The sequence below is a fragment of the Drosophila subobscura genome, chromosome A, assembly GCF_008121235.1.
Source record: "Drosophila subobscura isolate 14011-0131.10 chromosome A, UCBerk_Dsub_1.0, whole genome shotgun sequence".
NCBI classification, from domain to species: Eukaryota; Metazoa; Arthropoda; class Insecta; order Diptera; family Drosophilidae; genus Drosophila; species Drosophila subobscura.
The window spans coordinates 22972350-22994630 of record NC_048530.1 but is presented as its reverse complement, the minus strand read 5'-3'; the positions used below and the strand labels follow the sequence as shown (position 1 = coordinate 22994630).

The 22281-nt window shown below is 42.3% G+C and overlaps 1 protein-coding gene across 1 annotated transcript; it reads right to left on the bottom strand.

Moving 5' to 3' along the window:
• Nucleotides 1-1416: 1416 nt before the first annotated feature.
• LOC117903193 lies at nucleotides 1417-21703 on the bottom strand. Its single transcript, XM_034815080.1, has 5 exons — nucleotides 21431-21703; nucleotides 21253-21310; nucleotides 2191-3203; nucleotides 2008-2133; nucleotides 1417-1944 (listed from the first exon to the last, which is right to left on the bottom strand). Exons 2-5 carry the CDS (start codon nucleotides 21271-21273, stop codon nucleotides 1701-1703), a joined length of 1404 nt encoding a protein of 467 aa, XP_034670971.1. The 5' UTR covers nucleotides 21274-21310; nucleotides 21431-21703; the 3' UTR covers nucleotides 1417-1700.
• Between the last annotated feature and the right edge of the window lie 578 nt (nucleotides 21704-22281).

The window sequence follows — 22281 nt, the reverse complement described above, 5'->3', positions numbered from 1 at the left end:
TGACGCGTAAGAAGCGTCTCACACGTCCCTTCTCGTTACAACAAATTTTGAGAACAACGACAGAACAGTTTTGTTTTCTTCTTTTCTCCTATATTTGTGGGCCGATCAGAATGTGCCACACCTTTTCGTAATCAGGACAACTTCCCCGATCCTTTTCAATCTCTTTCGCTTTTAGTCCGATTCGACATCGTGTAGAGGTGGCGACTTGAGGTCGAAGTTGAAAAATACGATATTTGACCTATGGTTCCAATTGCAGCTTTACCAAAAATCGCTCTGATCAGATTTCATTTTTTGTATGATTTAGAATATTAAAATACAATCCTGCGCAATCAGATTAATTAGTAAATATATATTTCAGCCAAGAATAAATAGTTTACGTCCCACTGTAATTTAAATGAAGGCATTTTTATTATTTAATGGATATTGACTAGCGTTTTGTTTAGTCATGTTTTCCAACTTCGCAAACGCTTCAAAAACGTAGTTCCATAGAGAATGGCCATATCTATCATATCCCTGAATACGGAACAGATTGGAACATTATTATAGCCCAAACGATGAAATTAATGTCCAGTGCCTGCCCCACCCCTTCCTGCATCTTTTTTCCCCATCTCATTCTGAAGGATCTATTTTCATCAGAAAAATACCACAAATGGCAGGAAGTCTTATTTAGAACTACATTTGCAATAATCAGATCAACTTCTTTCAACGCATCTAAATTAAAAGACCATATTTAGAGCTTCAAAGCTAATATAAAGCCACTATTATTTTAAGGTATATGTACATATATGGCCTTAGGCATCCAGCATGGTGCATGGTAAATTGGTCCATTAGGTCGGAAACGAAGACTTTTCGGAACAAATCCCAACAAATTTTGAATTAACTCCAACAGTTATATGTAGTCAGTATGTGCATGATGTTTTGTTAAATCGACTTGGCAGAAATTGATTTTTTAATTTCTTTAGTCATTTAAATGCGTTGCAATGTACCTATTAGATACACCAAACTTAAAGTTGGATTGCTCAATACTGTTCCAGGAATCTTGAAACCTCGCAAAGAGTGGTACGTTTGTACCTGATGCTTCGGCGCATGTTTGAAATGCTGCCCACAAGTATATTTCACTGATGTGATGTCTGCACTGGAGGTATAATAGGTTTCGTTCTAAAAGTTGCTCTATGCGGAAGTCGTCTAATATTATCAGCTCTGTATTTTGTTATATTTTATTGCATCATTTCGTATATTGACTTCGTATATGTTTACATACTCGAATTAATTTTTCGTTTATATATGTATATTCATATCCAATATAAAGTATTGTATAAAGTTTTTTTGTAATAAATTATTAGCAAGTCGGTTGCAACCGCACTTGCACTGGAAACATAAAGAATTATATACAACAGGGTTCTCGAACAGTTCACATTGAGTACACAGTTTAAATTACACATTAATCGGATGAAGTGCAGGCTTTCAGGCACAGGTGAAGATTGGCCCGCAATTTCAAACGGCTGGCGTTAAGATTAATTCGTTGATAAATGGGGAGAGGGGCGCTAAGAAAGCGGCATGACATTGACGTGCGATTCGGGGCATAAGCCAACGATCGTCGGAAGGGGGAAGAAGTGCTTTATCTGGCTATGTGGACACTACAATAATAATTTGGTCTGCTCTGCACCAGATCGTTGGTGTGTGTGGTGCGGTTGGTCTCCTTAGATGACCGCTTCGATTGCTGCTCCGCCCTCGGCGTTCTTTTTGATCAGGCTCTCCCACTGTGCGATGAGGCGGTGGGACGAGGGGGCCTCCTCCGGCGTCAGATCACAGAGCTGGGCCAACGACATGGCCGGACGCATGCCTCCATTGCAGGTGGCATTCTCATTTCCATTTCCAGTTGACGTGATATAGACATATCCAGAGGCTACCCTTTGCGAATTGTGGACAATCTCATGCTCATTTCTTGAAAAAGAAACCCAGATTAGACTTACTTCTTTTCATACTTTTGGACCGCCCTCAACTCACCCATTTCTGTCAAGCTCCTGCGTGGACTGGGCATGGCGAAGTTTTCCCGGGCCATAGCAATGCTCCTCCTCGGAGTCCTCATCGTCATCCGCCTCTCCATCGGCCTCATCATCTGTGCACAGTACTCTGTGAAATGGATTGGATTGATGATTTATCCCTTAAGAGCGGTCACTGGTTACTTACAGCTTGTCTTGCGATGCCCTGAGGGTGTTCTGTCTGTACAGTTTGCGCAGACGCTTCAGCTCCGTCTCTCTAGACTTGAGGTCCTGCAGCTCGCGCTGTATCTTTTGCTCTACGGGCACATAACCGCGGCGCAAGGGTCGACCCTCCGAGTCCCGTTCAATGGCCGTTGGCGACAGGGTTACCGTGGGCGAGTTGTTACCGCCCGTCTCCAGGAAGGCCAGGGCGCTGCGGGCGTTCAGCTTTAGTGCCGTCTGAGTGCTGCCGATCACGTTCCCATTAACGTTACCACTGCTGCCGTTGGATAGGGTCAGTGGAGAGGATGGGCTGCTCAGGGTGCTACTGGACCCTACCTTGCCGTGTGAGGCGATGAAGCGCTGCATCACCCCCTTGGTGGAGCCGCTAAAGGCAAACTGCCGCTTCTGCTGCAATCCGTTCAGCTGTGGCGTGGAGATGGTGCGTGCCATCAGCTTCTGCTGGGGCGGCTCCGGGGTCATGTTGTAGCAATTTGGTCCGATGTAGCGCTGCTCCTGGCGGCTCACCACCGTCAGTTTCAGCGGCTGCAGCTGCTTCACCAGATTGTTGTTGTTGTTGCCCTGGGAGGAAGCCGATATGCCGGAGTCGTCAGAGTGTTGTCCATCGAGGCTCTCCTCCTTGGTGCTGTTGACGCTGGATGCCAGCGAGTGTGTGTTCGAGTGCTCGTCGATGGGCAGCAGCAGCACCAAGGTCGGTCCAGCCGCCAAAGCCGGCTGGGCCGTGACCAGAACACCCTGGTCCTGCTCTCGCTCCTCCTCATTCTCGCCTAGATTCATCAACTGCTCTTGTCCCTGTGGCTCAATGAAGTCGTTGCCATTGCCGTTGCCATTAATCGTGTACGTCTCGAATTCGTCCCCCTGAATGGGGGGCGAACTGACAGTGCCACCCTTGGTGGAGAGCGTAGCCAGCTGACGGTACTCCTCCTCGCGTCTCACCACTTCCTTGATCTCCTCCTGAATGCGTGTCAGGGGATCGATTTTCTGCAAGCAACAAAAAAAACGAACAAAGGCTTTAGACAATAGTTCGTCTTGGGTGAGTGAAACCCGATATGTTCGGCGGGCGGAAGTGGACATCCGTTTACCGCTTAAGGCTTTAAATCTGATCGGATCGCTTTGGTTAAACCGAGATATTGCTCCCGCATCGAAATCATGTCGTAGGAATGCAACTATTTGAGGGGAAATCGGAGGAGACTAATCCCCGATTCTTACACAATCCACAGACCACACGCGTGTAGTGCAAGTGGTGCCATGAGGTGGATCCGGGCGTAACCCAAGCCAACCAACTTTTTATTGTGCATGAATTCGACAGCAGACTTACTCGTATACATATGTTAGATTGGAGATGGAGGTGTGGATAGATGAAATAATTGGATTCCTCGGTTTTTTGGTTGGTTACTCGATCGTTACTTCCCTATCACATTCACTGTGGCTAAAAATCTGTTGCAAATCACTAGTACCACAACACAAACAAGACAAATCGAGAGTGAAAGAGTTTGAAAGTCTCACTTTCAGTTTTGTCCCGTTACTCGAAAAGTAAATAGGGTATTTTGTATTTGTGGTCGGAGCAATGTGCGTAACGCACAGAAGGAATCGTTTCCTACCCCATAAAGTACTATATATGTACATTCTTTATCAGCATGAATACCCGAGTGCATGTCTGGCTTTCCCCAAATTTTGTGTGAAGACTCCTGTGATATCACACTGTACAAGTGTATTTTAAAATTTCGCTCCGCCCCCTTTCGCCCCCACCAAGGGCAAAAATATCTCATATCCACAATTTTGAAGCGTCTCACACGTTCCTTCTCGTTTTTTTTCTAATGACTGTATGTTCTTCTGTTGAATGATACTCTAACTGACCTAATTGGAGGTGGAGTGCCGAGTGAACGGGAGATGGTAAGGCAATTCAAATTCACGTCAAGCTTCAAAGTCTCTCTCATCTTTAAAAGCTTTCTACAATCTGTACATCTACTCATTCTTTGACGCATCTAACCCTATTCTACCCATGAGCAACACAGGTTTCACACAGCAATCAGCATCCATTTGATAGCTTAATACTTCCCCTGCTGTAATCTCGCACTTACATACATACATGATCTCTAATGAGAAATGGTGCTGGGGGAAGCTTGGGGAAGTGAATAGGGAAGAGGCACTCTTCCTGCTTATCTGCTCTTTTCGTGTCACTAGTTTTGCAGTTGTGAGGGCGCCTAAGGTCTTCCAGGTCTATGACTCTTCAACGTGGGCGCGTTGTCGCCAGTTGTTGCCGTTGTGGCTTCCAGCTGTTGTCGTTGTAGTCACATTAGAAAGTGCCGCGGAAAGTGCCCCGCTATGAGCGTTTGCTGCCTCTTTTGTTCCGTTTTGTTGTTGTGCCTCTGCCGAAATTCGTTGCCGTCGCTGCAGTCACTGTTCGAGTCGCTGTCGCAGTGATTGTCACGTCACTGTCACATCCCCGATCCACCGTGTCCTATCGATTCGATGCAGATTTTCACTCAATTGTGTGGGGCAGGCCCGGACCAACACAGACCAAAGCAGCAACAGCAGCACAAAAAAACGAATCGAATCGAAATGGGCGTTTAACGACGCTGTTTTCACTCGTCTCAAACAAATAAAAGCCGAGAAAACCAGAAAGGAAGCCCAACTTTAGGCCCCCGAAGTATTGAATACACTGCAGAAGCCCCAACTCTGTAGTTTCTATAAAACCAGAAGGTATTGTCGCCATATAAAGCTCAAGGGTCACGTCACTGATTATTCCTCAAATGGAGCCGACTGTACAAATGTATGTATAATCCATCCCAGAACAGTATGTATGATATAGCTCAGCAGCTGATATATGAAACATGATGCACATTCCGTAAAGAGTCTTATGTAATAGCTTGTTATTAATTTTAAATTACCCCCTGCCAAGAGTATAAACGAGAAGAGACGGTGAGACGCTTCAAAATTCGAAATTTTGAAATACACTTGTAACAGTGTGTGCATACAGAAGTCTGGATGCAAACCGTGGTTGCCCTATCATTGGTGTTGGTATATTGGTATATTGGTTGCCTATGGTCTCTGAGTACTAGGGGCTCATAAGGACGGACAGACGCACAGACATGGCTATATCGACTCGGCTATTGAAACTGATCAAGAATATATGTACATACATACATATGTACATATGTATATATGTACTTTGTGGGGTCGGAAACGCTTCCTTCTGTGTGTTACATTTTTCCCCCACATATACAAAATACTCTATTTACTCTTCGAGTACCGGGTATAAAAAGACGCCAAATATAATCAAAACACAACATAATAAGCAACAAAATACTGGTACAAAACTTGTTGCAGCCGTTAAAGTTCATTGACAGCGGCAACGGCAACATTAGCCGCAACAGCAAGAATAACAACAACAACAACAACAACAACAACAACAGCATCAGTGATAGTCACATCGGTGGCAGCTGCCTAAAGTCAAGTTGACAGCTGCTCCTCGCCCGACTGTCACTTTTGGTGTGCGAGCTCGGCGATCTGCCTCCTTCCCGGTCAAAATTTACCGCAACTGGAAATGCAAATGGGAGTCAAAGTCAAAGTGGAACTGAAAGACAGAGCCTGAACCCGTTTTAATGCCACATTCGCCTGGGTCAAACCTCCAATGGATCGCGTGAAAAAGCAGTGGAGTAGCCAACAGGACAGGGAACGATGAAAGAGGGACAAGATACTACTACTACAGAGAGCACTGGACCCCTGGCCACAAATTGTGGCCTGTTGCTTTTGTTTCGCATGACAAGAACAGCATGCCATAGAACAGCAAGCAGGAACATCAGAAGACAGAAGACAGACTCGTATGTACACCGAGACAAATTGGTAAAAGAAAACGACGAAGACAAAAAAAAACGAGAAGGGACGTGTGAGACGCTTCTTACGCGTCACAACTTTTATACCCGGCACTCAGTACTACATCTGCCCCTTAGCGATGTTTTGTCAAATTTTACATTTTTTCTTCATCTTTCATCTACATCTACAACACTTCTCACGCCAACACGCTCCTTTAGCTCGCTCCCCTTCCCTAGACCCACACACTGCAGACTCGCGGCATAGGCACTCTGCGCGAAGCAGAGTGTGAATGAGAGAATGTGCCAAAAAAACAAATATAAGCTGCGGGACGGGGTGGGTTTGGCCACTGCTAATTAATTTCTTCATTGTGGCTATAATAATGCTCCAATCGGATCCCAATTTGGTGATCTGATAGATAAGGTCATTCCCTACGGAATTTGGGTGGTTTTCGCCCTTTTGCGGGGGCGGAAGGGGGCGTGGCTCATTTTTGAAATACACTTGTAACAGTGTGAGCATATAGAAGTCTGGATGCAAAATTTGGTGGCTCTAGCTTTTATAGTCTCTGAGATCCAGGCGCTCAACAAGACGGACGAACGGACGGACAGACAGACATGGCTCTATCGACTCGTCTATTGATGCTGATCAAGAATATATATACTTTATGGGGTAGAATTATTGTAATTATGGTTTTTTCTCATGCGTTTGTTACTCTAGTGCAGGGCTCGACACGGCCCTATCTATTGTGCATAGGCCAAGGCTTTGCCGCGGCGCTGCCGCTCACGTATACGCGTATTGCAGTGATTCGTACTAATACAAATGCATTAAAATGTTCCGTTTTGCATGCGTCTTCACACACAAACGCAAAAACGGCGCGATCATTGTATGGGTGCCGAGCCCTGCTCTAGTGATATATGTATGTACATACATATATACCCATTCATTCAGAGCAGAATTAATGGGTACGAAATGCGAGGCAGAATGAAAAGAAATGAAGGAAACGAATAACGAAATGAACAGAAACAACAATGGGAGAACGTGACGAGAAACGTGACCGTGACTTGGGCTCTCCGCTCTCTCTACCCTCCTATCTTACTTCCACTCTCCGATTTGTTCCCTCTCTCTAGTATAAAGCTATCTCCCTCTAGCAATTGATCCAAATACACAGCTGCTGCTCTGCTCTGCTGATACTCTTCTGCTGTCGTTTCCAGACGATCGATCAACGTTCTCTATAGTATCCCCTCCCAAATAAAATAACTGTTCATGAACATGAACAGGAAACAGCATAAGTTGTGAAAATAAAACAGTTCGAATTTACAACCCGTCTCAGTTACAGTAACCAACACCATTCCGATCAGCGCAGACACTGCCAGAAGTTCAGAACGTTTTGCCACATCTGCCACGAAATTGGAACTATCTTAAAGTACAATGCCATTATCTTTTTTGAGCAGCTTGTAAGCCGTTGAGCAGTACCGGTCCCCGGATCCAGCAGCAGCGCTTAAACATGGCTTAAGCCACGATCAGTTTTTGTTTTACCCGTATTTATTTCAAATTGTGATCTACACAGACCACCGGGCGAAACACTATAAGAAACACCAACAGAAGAAAAAATAAGAGACGAAAAGACAAGAGAAGAAAAGGCATGAGAAGAGAAACGAAAATTTGGGTGAAATCTATGGCGGATGCACTTTAAGCGTCTGTCAATTATGACGCCATATCATTAGAATTAAGATTACCAATACTCTTGCCCCTTACCATTTGCCATTATGAATGAACCGGAACGTTCCGTCATTAGCCGCCTAACCATGCCAAATCTTTACCAAAAGAACTATGGCCAAAGTCACGTCGTGTTCAGGTCACTCAGGGCGCGCACCACAGCAAAAAATACACGAAAATTGGTCGAAGACAAAAAGAAAAGGCGGAAGAGATGGCGAAATGGAAATGGTGAGGGAATTGTAGGAGGAGTAGCCGCGTATTTGGGACAAACGAAATTCTGCGCAATTTGTTCGCTAGCGTGGCTTTTCCTTTGAATTCGAGCCTTATCTATCGTCGGCACTGGGAAGTGGCAGTGGGAGGTTATTTACTGAAAATGAGTTCGCGATAAGCCGCTGGGTAACAGAATATCTGCTAAAAGCTGATAAACAACAGCACAAATCGATTCAATCACTTAGGAGACAGAGATAATTTTCCTTTGAATTTGAGTATTTATATCGGCACGTTTATGTGTTTGGATTTGGCTGTGACTTTGGCTCTTTTTAGGAGCTGACAGAAGGCTCTACGAAGTAACGATGCGTGACCGGGACAAATCAGAGGCTCGAGCAACGGTTTGCCTTTTCAATTTCGAGTCGACACTTTCCACAACTTGATTGCCGATTGTTTGGCCATTAATTTCGATTTGGCTTTGATTTCGGTTCAGTTCGGTCTTAGTTTGTATTGGTCCGGGGGAGCGCAGCCATTTAATTTGTTATTTAGTAATTAAATTTAGTGCTCGCTGACGAGAGAGTGGGGTGTCAACCACTCAACGCATGATTCACAGTGGTGAACCACTCTCCACTCGAATGAGGGTCCAAGACCGAGAACGAGACCCAAATTGTAAGAGTAAACATGTCATTATTATAAGATCTACAGCTCTGACAGGATCTGGTTTGCACATCCGAAAGATCACACGGGATACAATGGTGAGCGCAAAATAGCAGTGTGGAATCGGAAGCTTACTAGCCAGCTGGATTTGGCAAGGCCATGGGTTCAGTGTTCTGTTAGCATCATTTACCATGGTTGATAAAAAATACTCGAGAAAACACACACAAGTAGGTATACTCCTTCTCCTATTGGTCACTTAGGTGTTGAACTGTGGAGATTTTGTCCCAGTCACCCAGTCGACTCTCCTCTCTCCTCTCCTTCCAGTCGCAGTAACAAAGGCATTGCGATTCAAATTACTCGTACTTTGGGATGGATAAAAACAAAGCCAAAAGCGATCCGGAGCGAACCAAGAGACAAATGATGTCATTGAAATGCTCTGCAGACGAGAGCTGCATTATATGCCGATTGCCGATGGCCGTGTGGCCATGTGACCACAAAACGTGCACCGGATTATACATACACAAGAGTCGAAGTGGAAACGTTGTGGAAGTTAAAGTCGGTTGGCCACACATTATATCATCTGCGACAACCTCTGAGGTAACTTTGAGTGGCAGCTGGGGCATTGACATGAACTGTGTGTGATGCGCAACAGAAGCGAACAACCTACGATTGTACTGCGTGCATCTGATGGGTACACATGTATCTGCATCTGCATCTGCATCTGAAGCTCGAGTTGCGTGCACAGAAGTGCGCTGGGTTTTGAACTTGAGGCGCATCAAAGCCACGCTACACGAAGCATGCAAAACATACAGATACACACACTAGTACACATATGTACATATATCTAGTCTAGTACGATTATAGAGCATATGTCTCTGTCTATGTCTACAGATAATTCTTCTTCTTTCTGATGGTAATTGCCAAGTTTTCGGGTCCTCTGTCTCTGTCTCTGCCTCTGCCGCTGCTCTGCCTCTTGTTTGCACTTGTAATTGAAATTCTGTTTCATATTTTCATTTTCTCTGTCGCTGGGTGATTGAAATTTGTACAACGAACGAAACAATGGTAAATATTTGCGAAATGGTGTGTCGGCAGGTATACGGGCTACAGACACGGACAAGCAAACTCGATTCAGATCTTGTTTCTAGATATGTATGTATGTATATGTACACTCCAGCGGTACACGGACTAAAGTTAATTGAGTTGCTTTGTTCAACCTGTTTTTTCGACTCTACTTTGCTCTTCATCGGTGGCATCGGTGATGACACTCTTGTACCTGCTTCCTGGTCCCTAGTCCATGGTCCATGAATCAATCGAGTAAACAGCGCCTTTCTTTGATTGATTGATTGATTAAAAGTGAAACCATTTCCACGAACGGGAGAGTGGCAAGGTGGTGTCTGGAGCGTGACAACAGCTCTGGCCTACAATAAGTACTAGCCAACGGTTTTGGCAGTTTCCCGCCAGAGCTTACTGTTAGCCATTAACTCCCACTGTCACACACTTTCCCATTTAGCTCAACTTGAATGATAGGCCTGGCCTTGCCCGTTGGCAGTCACAGTCCCTTCCTAAGATGTGCTACGACTCGTTGCCCATTGTCCGCATTTATGAAATTTAGCGGCCGCTTAGCTGCTGCCAGACAGTCAGCCAACGGTAAGCCATTTAGACGTCTTTAAACCATGCTAACTGCACTTTATAAGCGTCATATTTTTTCCGACGCTGTCCGTCAGTCAGTTGGCATGGATAGTAAAAATTATCATTATCATTATCGTCGGTGCGTTATTTCTATGTTTTCCCCACTACACCCCTCCCACTCGCACCTGTTGCTATTTTTTTGTGAAAGGTTGTGCATACTTATTAAGACCGAGAGCTATGGAAATTCATCGGGTGGCTGGCTGCCTTTCACCCGCATGGCATGGGGCGCGCGTCGAGTGGAAAGTCAATCGTCGCTGCTATCGTGAGACGACGGAGGGAAGTTAGGGGAAACGGTTTTACACACATAACATTATTATGCACTTCTGGAGTACTCTAAACTACTGATAATGATAAGTAGTGTGGAGCTTCATAGAAGATTCGTAAATCAAATAAGGTGTAATCCCCATATCAATTACAAGATAATGCATATAACATTCACTTGAAAAGTCACTTTGGAAAATACAAAATACAATTTGTAATGCATTACATGTGCGTGGAAAGAACTTGTATTTTCAATGCAATTATGTAAGTAAATCAGTTACATATATAAAACTTGTATAATTGAGTTATTTTTGAATTTTCCACACAGATACATATACAAGTTTTGAAATAGTGTAAGGTATAAAACTAGCTTAACAATGATATAAGAGAAACATAAACTTTGCCCAAGAGCCGACAACATTACACAATACGCACAATAAAAGCAACAGCCAACCAAATCAAAGCCATATCTAAAGCTAATTTACTTAGGATCGGATTTTTTGATGTACGTAACATCTCGAGTATAGCAAGCATAACAAATATTAAGACTGCTTTCCCACGCTTTAGGAACAAATGGAGACTGTTTCCTGACGATTCAAGCTGGAGAAATAGACTTTAAGATAGAAAGATACTTAATCTAAAACTAAATACAAGTCCCGGGACCTGAGTCGGCGATAATGGCCAAATCATGTCAGAGACAACTTACGCGAAAGGCAGACATTTCCGATGCAAATTCAGTGAGACACAAGAGCCGGTGTTGGAGAGCCAAATGGTGACTCTTTTTTATGCTGGTTATGTGCTCCAATATGAATGGGCGCATGGCGGATGGTGGCCAACAGTCTATGGGGGTTTATTATACTACTATGTACATATGTATGTATGTTTGTGTGACAGGTGATGAGGCTACTTAGTGGAAATGCGCGGACCGTTAAACACCCAATGCATTATCATACGAGTACGAATACGAATGCAGGCGGCAGCGTAAGTGCTCTGGAAAATGGCTTCATCACAGATTAAACGAGAAGGGACGTGTGAGAAGCTTCTAACGCGTTTTTATACCCGTTACACAGTAGCAAATGCGTACCTTATTGGTTTTTTTTTTAAATTTTACACTTTACATTTGTTATACATATGTCATCTACATCTACATCACTTCTCAAGCCAACCCACTCTTTCAGCTCGCCCTCCTACCCTAGAGCCGCACACAACACGAATCAGAGTGCTGCTGGACGGGGTTTAGCCACTGCAAATTCATTCTTCATTCTGGCTATAATAATGATCCAATCTGATCCCAATTCGGTGAGCTGATAGATATGGTCCTTCCTTACGGAATGGCGTTTTTAGTTCAAGCTCTTATAGCTTTTTTATAGCTCTAGTTTTTATAGTCCCTGAGATCCAGGCGCTCAACAAGAAGGACGGACAGGCAGACATGGCTCTATCGTCAACGGCTATTGATGCTTATCAAGAATACTTTATGGGGTCGGAAACGTTTCCTTCTCTGCGTTACATACATCCACTTTTCCACACAAATACAATATACCCCATTTACTCTTCGAGTACCGGGTATAAAAGGGCTACGAATGGCCACATCTATGTACATATATGCTTTGCCATGCCTCCTGCTTTGCCACACACATCGGCAATGAAGTGTACAGCATGTACGGGAAGTGTATGTATCAAAAAGGTACCGAATATTTCAAAAGACGGCGGAAGTATCGATGCGATTGGTAGTCGGTGGTTATAATGAGTCACTGTGTGCGCCAGTCATTTATAATTAGCAAAAGGGGCATTTTGTTTCAATTACTTTTAAGGCAGCGTCGAATCTTATCTGGTTTCTGGTTTCTGGTTTCCTTTGCGCCGACATTCCCCTGCTTGTGCTTTTATTTGTATCTCCAGCACTTGCACCACCACGACCACCACCACATCCACTCCTACCAGTAAGTCAACAGAGAGGGTCCCGAGATGGTACCCTTTATTACAAGCCCTGCAGGGGCCCTGTGGAGACCGCCACACAAGTGCTTGGCGCCGCTAGCAGGTGTCTCTATAGGAACCCCTCCCCATAACCAACACCGTAACCGTACCCACACCAATACCCTTGCCAATAACGTATCAAGTATACTTTGGGGAACGTACATACATACATACATATGTACATATGTGTTGTACGCGCTCCTGATACGCGCTATCGGCTATCATTCCATAGCCGATATACGTGTATATAGAAACTTCCACACACAAGCAGGCCAACATTCAAGTTCAGTTAACAGAAATTGAGTCACCATATGAAAACAGGCTAAAAATATTTTCAAGCCATTACTGATGTCAGCAGAAGAATTACACACTGATGTAACAGGATGAAGACACCATCATCGTCATGGAATGGATCGGTATCATTGCTATATTTTATACCCAATAAATCTGTCGGTTTGGCTGCCGTCTGGGACCATTTGCTGTGTGTTGTTTGGAAAGTGTTGCTCTGCTTATGGAGCAGTGTTCCGATTAGATAAAGTCGCCACTAATATACCCCATTTTACTTGTTTGATGCCCTTCCATTTGCCATTTGGCAGTGTGCTCGTATTGCACTTCCAACTTTCAAATAAAAATCCACACTCTTTTTGTAATGGGCTTTATCGAGTTCCCAGTCCTAGAATTATGGTAATGATCCAACCCACATATGTACATATAACCGCTTGGCATTGAATGATGAATTACCTGAGCGTTATATCCCACCGATATGGTCTGGCATATGTTACGAAAGTGGTGTATGGTATATTGTGAATGTTAGGTATGAGCGGGGAATAACCTTATCGTACCATAGCTAGAATATAGTGCTGATAATGTCCGTTCATTCTTATCGTTCTGTTATCATTCAATAAGCCGCAATAAGCCAATATAACCTTGACTTATATACATATGTATGTATGTAGCTAGAAGTGGCGGCTGCGCTGTGGTTTTGCTTTGCTGCACTCCGCAGGCTACTCGCATGGCCATTGCCACATTAGAAGTGTGTGGCATTGGGGCTCAGTTCAGTTCGGGTGGCACTTTGGGCCCACTTTGGATTTGGAGAAAGTACAGCCACGGACCCATTGTCTAGTGTGATGTTTAATGATGACGCTGATTATTATGAAAATTCCGACACACTCTTGTCACATTTCCATTTCTATTGGCCATTGGCATGGGCTGGTACGGTGCCATCGCATGCCATTGACACTTAGAGGCAGCCAGCGGACAGACCCCTCTTTGAGACGGTCTCTGGGGCTGTCACTTTCATTCAAATTGCATTCATTTCAGTACGGCAGGGAAACCCTGGAGTCCAAAACCCAATGAAAAAGAGCTGCGCGAAAATGCCTCATAATTTTTTGTACGAGTAGAAGGCAGGGGTATGGGTTGCGGGGGTATGGAAGTGAATGGAGGAAAATGTAAAGTAGCACAAAATGCTTGCGCGTCGGGCGAACAAAATGCATCCGCAGGGGTTCCACTCAAACACCATACCACTCGGTCGGAGGAGTTGTGGAATACGGCATGCAATCGAATGCAGCACCTCTACCTCTCCGCCCTTCAAAATAGCTTTCGGTACTCTTCTGCTCGTATATGCTCCGAGTATACTCGTACACGAACTCATACACAAGTATTTCTGCCATTTTCATTGTGGGATTTTGGGATTTGGATTCCAGGTTGGTTGGTGGTGGATCCATTGTATCCATTAGATCCATGGTCATGGCTAATTGAAAAAGAGAGTGCACTGGAGCGATCTTTGGGATGGGGCTATAGTGGAAGAGTGGGTGTGGAAGCGGGAGGGAGGATGTGCATATACATATATGTATGTACATATGTACATATGTGCCAATGGGTTATGGTTGGCATGCAAATCGACCAAATACGTTCATACATACATATGCAGATACTTTACCATCATCGCCGTCCACTGCGGACAATGAAATTCCCTGATGATCAGATGATCACATTCAATGGGATATTCCAGTTGCCAATTTCACACTTGTTGCAAGGCAAGTTGTAGATAACTTTGACATGCAACAGCTAAAAATTAAATTTAAAACTCCGGAAACCCCTGGAAAACCATGATGTCTGCCATGATGAACATGCAACTTCGTATGACACCAAAATTATTTCTTCCGACGCAACGTTTTGCGGTAAATATGAATTTGAATCCAGAGAAAAAAAGAATTCAATCAAGAAAAACCAACAATAAACGGAAAAAGAGGGGAAACTTTCTAGAAAAGGAAAACGTAAAATCTTATTATTTCTTTCGCACGTTCTTCAATGATGGCCTGGGGGGATCGGGGATTGTCTATTGGTGATGCGATGGGATGCGATGCGATCTGAAGAAAGATTAAGTTGCCTTTGAGAAAACAACTTTCGAAGCGAATCATAGCGAATGCATGATCTATGAGAAAAAAACGAGAATGACAATGAGAATGGAGGAAACTTCTCAAAGTAGATTTTCTGATCTACAAAATCAATTTCCCAAGACCATCAGCGTTAGTAGATCAGAAGTAACCGAAGCTCATACCATGCCAACTCAGCTCCAGCCTCCACAGTCGAATCAAATTATATGTATGTACTAATTGCGGACCATCTACTAGCATACTCGTGGTATGTTTGAAACCATTGGAGGCACCACTCTCCTTCTTAATCGTCTCAGTCGTGTATCTATGAGATAATCGTCACCTGCGACGACACTACGATGACTTTCCTTCTTTCACTTTGATTGACATGGTTTTTGGGTTATGGCAAATTGATTTATTTATTTTTGCGAGTGAGTTATAAAATCGAGTTGCGGCCGGCAATTACATCAGCCACCCAACGGTAAACGCGTGCACCGTCCACCGACTGACGTCAGATCAAGTAAATAAGAAACGGGGCGAATGCATCGGCACATTGGCATTGGTTTTCGGTTCGGGCATCTGGGATTACCGCAGAAAATATAGTTCAGATAACTTAAAAAACAAAAACAAACTAAAAGAAAACATTGCATTGTTTTGGGGCAGATAATCGCTTGCACACACACACACACACACATGGGCACACTCACTCAATACTAACGGTTCCTCCTCTCGCACCATTCACTTTTCATAAGAAACCCTGAAACTTTATTTGAATTTGAATTTCGAATCGAAAGAAATGCTTTTTTTCGTCTTATTATTATCATTATTCAGATTTGTATGGCTTAAACGATTTCGTAATCTTTTTTTGTGAGCGTTTCGCTTTTACACCTCGGAAACTCTCGCAATCTCTTGGGTCTCTCTCTGTCTTTCTATCCCATCATTAGACTTTGGGTGCCTTTCGGACTCATTGTCAGAATCGACAGAGTGACTTTTGGTCCGGTTTGTTGTTAGATTCGTTGACGGTTGACTGTGAAATTTATGATGCATAATATTTGTTTTATTTGCCATTGTTCATGCTCAAACGTTCGTACTCGGGGGCTGCAGTCTATTTTTAAAGACAGCACTCGGAGATGTAACTCCAAGAAAGCCGTCCAAGTGCTTCCCAGAAGCACAGTCCTAAAGTGGAGTAAATGCTTCATCTGTGCATCCCTTTGTTTACCCCTTCAGTAGAAATTACTGCTTATTACTTGGTTGAAGTCAAATTTCCTACAAGTATATTTGGAAAATAGGATCCACTCTGCAGGTTCTGCAGGAAAAAAAAGATTGATTTTATACGGCTAGATTTGTTTCCACAAATCTCTCTTCGAGCTATTCGTTTTAGTGGCAGTTTTTAAAGGGAGTTCCGATTTTGATTATGATTGATAAGTATATGTACGTTTAAAACCATTAGTTAATCATTCAGGGACATTAACAATTCCTTACGTTGCATTGACAAAGGGAAACACACATATTCTTCTAAGGACAGCTTGTACGTTTAGCATGTTAGCGACTGCTACCGATTCTTAGAGGGCTCTTACAACATCCCAAATGTTACATCTCTCGGTTTCCTTTTCACCATTCCACTCCATTCCATTCCACTTCATTCATATTGCTCCAGTTTCACGGCCCAAAAGATCTAATCTTTTCGGTTTCATTTTTAGTGGGGTGGCATGTTGTGTAAAAAGTCGGGGAGGGGAGGGAGAGTTTTGGAGGCTTCAACCAGTAACTGCTTTAATTTTTTTTTTCGAGCGCTTGCCAGGGGTCAAGAGTCATCGACCCGCAGACGCCCAACTTCTTCCAAAACCTAATTTACCTCGGCGATCGTTGAACGAGAAGATTCGTGTTTTGTTTTTTCTTATGTTTGTTTGGCATACTTTTAAGTCATATATTTGACTAGTTTTAGATGCATGTAATTACTGACAGGATTGTGGGTAGGGAAAGAACACTCTTCTGTGGATCCGTGCAATATGCCTAATGGCTCTTTTTCAGCTCTGAATTTCACAATGATTTTCTTCAACAAAATCTCGCTTTGGGCTCTAACAAGAGACTTTTTTGCCTGTACACCTACTTTTATAAGTATCTGTATGATTTTTGGTTTGGGATTTACATTGGTTTGACTGAGAGGTTCAGAAAATAAAGCCATTGAATAGGCATTTATCAAAACGCCTTTCAGGATCAACGTTTCGGAGTCAGTTTGTGTTCATTTTATTTGCATTTTCTGTGGACCGGTTTTCCTAACAATTTTACTTTCAATTGCAAAACGTGAAAATTGTACTACAAGTACGACAAAATGCCGTTTTCTGTGTCCGCCTTGTCCGTAATGAAAAAAAACGAAATTTTAATGGACTGAAAGACAACTGCAACAAAATGATGCGTCAAATTCTAACCGGTTTCGAGCTTTTGCTCGCACCTTTTGCACCTTGCTTTTAGTTGGGTTTTCCTAAATACGAAACAAATTTGGGAATAAAGTTGTGCAGGACAAGGCCATCTCTTTTATGTACACATGTGCATACATCATGTACCTTATAAGGAGTTGAGGCCTAACCTATCCATAAGTTTGACTGGCTGACCCATGAGATCTTATTGTAAAGTGATCTTCAGCTTGGCCTAAATCGCATCGGGGATATCCTCAAGCTCAATCTTCTTCTATAGAAAATCATCAGCCGGTCTCAATCACTTGACCATGCCTGCCCCTTGCCACCGTCCTCGAACAAAATACCACACACTCCACTCCATCGTCCATCGTCTTTCGACATCTTGGAGCCGCTGTCCATTGCAATTCTTGAGGCATTTTCGTTCGTTTTCATTTATTTGGGTCACGGACAGTCATCTCTGCCCCACTCTAATCTGTCTCTGCCTTTACCAAGTGTGTTCTCTACAGGTTTTTCGACTTTTACTTGCAACTGGGAACTGGCATTGAATGTTGACTGTTGGTTGGCTTTTTTGGATGTTGGTGGTTCCGTGTTTCTTCTCTTGCAACAAAACCGAAAATTCATTTGTCAATTTTTTTTTCTTGTATGTATGTACACATTTTGTTTTCTTTTTTTCTAGTTCTCTTCTCATCTCTTTTCGACCATACTGTTGATTAAGCTGTAAAAACAGCTGTTCTTCATAGTATGTATGTATGTACATACATATGCATGCATTTGCGCGGCTTTCGTTCTGTTTGTCTTTCTGTCTGTTTGTCTTCTGACGTGTTATTCTGATCTTACTTGTCACTTGTCATTTTCCTATTGATATGTATGATTTTAGGATTTCTACGAAAACATTTTGGACGTCTACATGATCTAATAAGGGTATCTAATGAGCAACTAACTGTTTTTTCTCTCATGTTTTTTTTTTGGCTGTCCCGTCTTTCCTAATCGTTTTGAAGCAGACTGTTTATCAATCTTGACATTTCTGGCACACTTTTGATGGGAGGTTTTCCCCGTCCACCAGCTCTAAAATCATACTAAAACATCCAGATCTTAAAGGCAGGGAGGTATACATATACAGTGGGGAGCAATGATGAGTACATGTTCACATTAACTGACTTTCGTCACCCATAACTTCTAAACGCATAATGCAAACGTAACCAATTTGTTTGTAGATATCAATCACTTTATCCTTAACAAATAGGCAATACCAGAAAAATACAAATGTGAAGCTTTTAAATAGCGAAAAATAAAAAACCAAAAAAAGTCGCATGTACTCATTTATGCACTTTTCGTTGTTTTCACTTATTTAATATTTCAAAATTTTCTAATCAACAATATGCCTGCAGATTTGATGTTAAATATTTTTTTGGTTATATTCTAGTAATACCAACATAAAATTAAGACATTTCTCATAATAATCGAAGCAGATTTCATGAATTTATTAAATAGTGCCTATGTTGTACCTGAGACAGCAGAAACAATGTCTACAAAATTTAAATATTATTGTGTAGCTTACTGAAAATGGCTATAAGACAGCTAATGCTGCTGAAAAACATGGAATTAGTCAATCGGTGGTGATCAGAGTGGAAAAGATGCGAAATTTTGACCTGAAACAGCAGAGCCAAGGTTGGTCTAAGGCGCTAGCAGGCCCAAAAGCCACACTTATAATGTTGCAAATTGGGAACAAGGACTTTCTGAGGCCCAACGAGGTTCTTTTCGCATAAAACTATCAATGTTGTTCTAGATGGCTAAGTATGGCCATCGTTCCACCGCCTAAAACATACTTACACCATTTTACATCTACCGGCACTTTTCACGTGGTAGGTAAATAATGGTAAAGCAAACCCGAAATTTTCAAATTATCATAACAATTTGACCACGGATGATTGAAAACGTGTTATCAGGTCTGATGAGTCCAAATAATCATATGGGTGGCAGTATTGTTAGCGTAAGTCCGAAAAAAGGCTTTAAGGACATCATTTAAAGCAAACCATGAAACATGCCGGTAGATGTAAAATGGTGTAAGTATGTTTCAGGTGGTAATACGATGGCCATACTTGGCTATCTAGACCAAAATTGATAGTATTATGCGAAAATAACCTCTTTGGGCCTTAGAAAGTCCTTCTTACTAATTTGCGACATTATTAATGTGGCTTTTGGGTCTGCTAGCGCCTTAGGGCGACCTTGGCTTTGCTGTTTCGGGACAAAATTTCGCGTCTTTTCCACTCTGATCACCACCAATTGACTAATGCCATGTTTTTCAGCAGTATTAGCTGTCGCATAGCCATTTTCAGTGAGCTACACAATAATATTTAAATTTTGTAGACATTGTTTCTGCTGTCTCAGGTACAACATAGGCACTATTTAATAAATTCATGAAATCTGCTTCGATTATTATGAGAAATGTCTTAATTTTATGTTGGTATTACTAGAATATAACCAAAAATATTTAACATCAAATCTGCAGGCATATTGTTGATTAGAAAATTTTGAAATATTAAATAAGTGAAAACAACGAAAAGTGCATAAATGAGTACATGCGACTTTTTTTGGTTTTTTATTTTTCGCTATTTAAAAGCTTCACATTTGTATTTTTCTGGTATTGCCTATTTGTTAAGGATAAAGTGATTGATATCTACAAACAAATTGGTTACGTTTGCATTATGCGTTTAGAAGTTATGGGCGACGAAAGTCAGTTAATGTGAACATGTACTCATCATTGCTCCCCACTGTACATACATACATACATATGTACACAAGTACAGAATAAAGTATGTATATATGTACATATGTATGTACATTCGTACAAGCCAAACAATTGAAAAGAAAATTTCACTGCTGCGGCCATGACTGGGCGATTGCACTCTCGAGCAAAAGATCACAATGGGGCTGGGCTGCTGGCTTAAAAAAAAAGCACTCCACACACCGCACTCCGCGTAACTTTCGGATGGTGCGGGCGAGTGAGGCAACGCGGCGGCACTGGAAATGGCAACTGTGCAAATAGCGAGGACAACAAAATACAGAGAAACAGACGAAAACAAAACCACTAATGGTACACGCGTGGTTAGTTATGAAGAGGGGAAGAGTGAAAAAAAACATGGAGTGGGAGAAAGAGAGCAAATAGCATACATAAAAGTAACAAAAACAAAGGCAAAGAAGAAGCAGATTAATAAGATGACAAGGAATAACAGAAACATGTAAATGGAAAACCAAACAAAATCATTTGATGTACAATGAGAGAGACAGAGAAAGAGAGAAAAAACAATCTCTCTCTCTTTCTCTGTCTCTCTCTTTGGTGTTGCTATTGTTTTTCCTCTTCTTCTTACCTTTCTTCAAGCTGTTGTTGTTGTTATTTTTGTAGGTTGAAATAGTGGAGAATCAGTGAGTGGAACGTCACGGCACAAGCACAAGAACAACAGCAACATAGAATCAGCCTGAACGTCGACGTCGGCAGTACGCGAGGCGTGATGCAGAGCTCATTGCGCGGGGGCGGAAAGGCAAGAAGGACAGTGAATTGACGCAAATGAAAATAGGATCGTACTAAAAAAAGGGAAGAATGGAGACAACTCTCCGGACTCAAACAGAACCATGAAGCAATTATTTATATACATATATGTATATAATTACTTCATGAACAGAACTAATAAAAAGTCAGCCAAAAAGAGGAAAGCCGATCAAGGAAGAAACCGAAACAGGCCTCCTCCTAGAGGAGAACCATCCAATCGAAGAAAATCAACAAAAAAACATGTCACGACAAGAGCAATTTGCGATTACATTCGTACCACTCGCAGCACACAGTGTTCCTGACCCCACCCCCAAATTGTTTGCTCCTTAGAATTGTTTTTATGCCAAGCAGATACCACTTTTCACTGTGCGGGTACTAACCTCTTCCACCTTTTGCTGCATTTTGGTTAAAGTTGGATTGTCTTGGTGTCGCGCTGCGCTGCAAAAAAAGCGGTTGAGTTTACAATCGTACAAAATAAGTCACTCAAAAAAAATGTAAAATAAAAAAAAGAGCAGTGCACTTTCACTGTCGCGGCAGCAGTTTACGTTTATTATTCAAAATTTAATAATTGCTCTTGTTCGATGAGAAATGTTCTCTTGGAAGATCCGTGGTTGCGCGCGCGCAAAGCTGCAGAAAACAAAACAATGCACGAGAGCACGACCAGCACGCAAGGTCACTATATAATTAAATATAAGATGTATTTTTCTTGCAATTTGTTGTTCGAAAATATCTAAGTCAGCGGACTTCTCGAAATTCAGAAAATAATTCGACACTATTCTTCTGTTGTTAACTAGTCCGGGGCTTTTTGGATTCAATCATGGGCGTTCGGTAACTGAATACGTGACTGCGTCTGTATGTTGTGCTTTCGAAATTTCTGTGTGGAAAAATTTAAGGTATCGACCACATGACGTCACAAAAATTCCAGGTACACCCGGTGATTTCAATCCACCGTTCATGTCGAATTTTCACCAGGTGCGATGAAGGTGAGGGCCTTAAAACATGTTCGTCCTTTTTACCTGTGATCCATACCTTGCCATGCGCCTCTCAGAGAGAGGTTTAGGTAGCTAATTTACTCTCTCTCTCTCTCTCCCCCATACTCATATTTGCGTTTTAAATATGGGTACAAAAATACCCCAGAAATATACCAAAAATAATACACGTTCACACTTAAATATACCGTAAATATACCGTAAATCTTAAATCATTTTCCCTCGACTTTGATCTTCTGTCTTCTGATGGATGAATTATAGATCTAATAAGGACACATTTGTATTGGATTGTATGTATGAAAACGATATTTATATTTATATGGCTTTATATGGCTTTTCAAATGGATTCGGCGACATTTGTATTCTGCTAAAATCACACCACAATCGACATTATGTAGAAAATTGCATGCCTGTGTAGTT

Coding starts and splice junctions, on each gene's coding strand:
- LOC117903193 (XM_034815080.1), bottom strand. CDS start 21,273: ATGCAGCAAAAGGTGGAAGAG. Junction 3,204..21,252: donor TGCAGCAAAAGGTGGAAGAG/GTTAGTACCCGC, acceptor TGTTGCTTGCAG/AAAATCGATCCCCTGACACG. Junction 2,134..2,190: donor AGGGCATCGCAAGACAAGCT/GTAAGTAACCAG, acceptor TCCATTTCACAG/AGTACTGTGCACAGATGATG.